This window comes from Aptenodytes forsteri, unplaced genomic scaffold (assembly GCF_000699145.1).
Source record: "Aptenodytes forsteri isolate BGI_AS27 unplaced genomic scaffold, ASM69914v1 Scaffold55, whole genome shotgun sequence".
Classification (NCBI taxonomy): domain Eukaryota; kingdom Metazoa; phylum Chordata; class Aves; order Sphenisciformes; family Spheniscidae; genus Aptenodytes; species Aptenodytes forsteri.
The window spans coordinates 10,916,085-10,917,824 of NW_008796063.1; the positions used below are offsets into that span (position 1 = coordinate 10,916,085).

The 1,740-nt window shown below is 64.7% G+C and overlaps 1 protein-coding gene across 1 annotated transcript in view; it reads left to right on the forward strand.

Moving 5' to 3' along the window:
- The first annotated feature begins 1,581 nt into the window (after positions 1 to 1,581).
- Positions 1,582 to 1,740, forward strand: part of GNG13 (G protein subunit gamma 13) — a 1,248-nt gene continuing 1,089 nt past the window's right edge. The window contains exon 1 of the mRNA XM_009286476.1: positions 1,582 to 1,679. Within this exon, the coding sequence (XP_009284751.1) occupies positions 1,582 to 1,679 (98 nt within the window). The remainder of the gene's footprint in view (positions 1,680 to 1,740) is intronic.

The following is a 1,740-nucleotide window of genomic DNA, read 5'->3' on the forward strand; positions in this document are numbered from 1 at the left end:
CTTGGGGCCCTTCTGTCCCTTAGGGCTATGGGGGAGGCTGGGGTAACCCCGTTTCGGCAGCTCGGCCGCTGGGTGCCAGGATGCTGCCTCCATCCCGGGCGCTCACGTTCAGCAGAGCCAAATCCCCCGGGAGCAGCGGGAGGAGGATGCTCCCATTATCCGGCTCCTGCCGTGTCGGAGGCAGCTGGACCAGCCGTGCATTAATAGATTACACAGAGGATTTTGGGCTCGCCGACAGCAAGGGGAGCGCTCGCGGGAGGCAGCACGGGCAAGGCCAGGGCGGCTTGCTGAGCCAGCGGGGACGGACGCAGCCCCCCGCTCCCTGCTAACACCTTTTCCAGCTGAGGTAGGTGGAGGGCTCGGCCACGGCACCGGGATGCTGCTGGGATGGCTGGAGCGGGGATGGGGATGCTGGTCCCCATCTGCCTCCAGCAGAGCCGCCAGCGGGGACCGGGAGCCCGGGGAGGCCGGACCACGGGTGCAGGGGGATGCTGGGCTCTGGGTGCTTGCCCTCTTCCCGTGGCTGGTTGTTTTTCCGGGGGATGCTCTGCAGAGAAACTGAGCTGGGGCAGCCTGTGCAACTGCCGAGCTGTGCCAGTGCGTGGCTGGATTTGAGCCGTGCTGGTGCGTGGCTGGATTTCGTGCCCCGGCATGCAGCAACCCCCAGCCCTTGCCTGCCCCTGCACTGGGGGCTGCAGCCTGGTCTGGGGTGCAGGACAGGGAGCGTGGGTGTCCCTGGGGTTCAGCCACCCCAGGTGCAAAGCGACACTGCTGGGTGCTGCCCTGTGCCTCTGCGTGCTGGAGGGTCTGGGGTCACAGCTGGCCACGGGCAGGGGAAGGTCCCCTTGTGCCACCAATTCCTGGGGTGGCACAGGGAGCTAGGTGCTTGCAGAATGTCTCATGGGACCATGGTCACAGCTTGTGCCCCATCAGCTGCTGTTCCTCAGTTTCCCCATCAATCATGCACGTCCCTACCATTAGCCAGCACCCAGGGCCACTGCTGCAGGCTGGGGGATGGTCTTGCTCCCCGAATCAGAGGTGACCATCCACATGAGCCATTTCCAAGACTATGTACACAACTGTGTGGATGCCCAAAATCCCTCCTGGCCCTGCTCCGGGCTGTGGCCGGGCAGGAGAAGGACAGACACCTCACCTCCCCCCCCCGCCAAATAGCCTCCGGTTGCTATTTGCTGCTCTCCACCCCAAGCAATACTACCATCCAAATTGCAGTCAAATCTGGCCAGGTCCTCAGGTTTTGCATATGCCCATGGGCACGGTGCAGCTGCAAGAGGGCAGCGCCAGGCACCCGCCCCGTGCCAGGCTGGCCTCGCACCCTGCAGGTAAGTGCAACCTTTGCCTTACGAAAACAACCCCAAAAGCTCCTGGAGCCATGGGCTGCTCCACCGTAGCGTTGGAAACCACCCCCCGGAGACAGCAGGGTGCTGTCCTTGTCTTTGGGGACCCGGCTTTGGGGTGGTGCAGAGCTGGGGGTGCGGGGGAGGTGGGCCGAGGCAGGACGCAGCCCTGAGACATGGCACCAATGTCCTCGTCTGCAGCCCTGCAGAGCCCCCAGCTGCCGCCATGGACGAGTGGGACGTCCTGCAGTGGAAGAAGGAGGTGGAAAGCCTGAAGTACCAGCTGGCCTACAAGCGGGAGATGTCCTCCAAGACAATACCCGAGTGAGTGGGTGCCCACCCTCCCCTCCCCTCCCCTCCCACACCCCCCGCCCAGCCCCGCAGC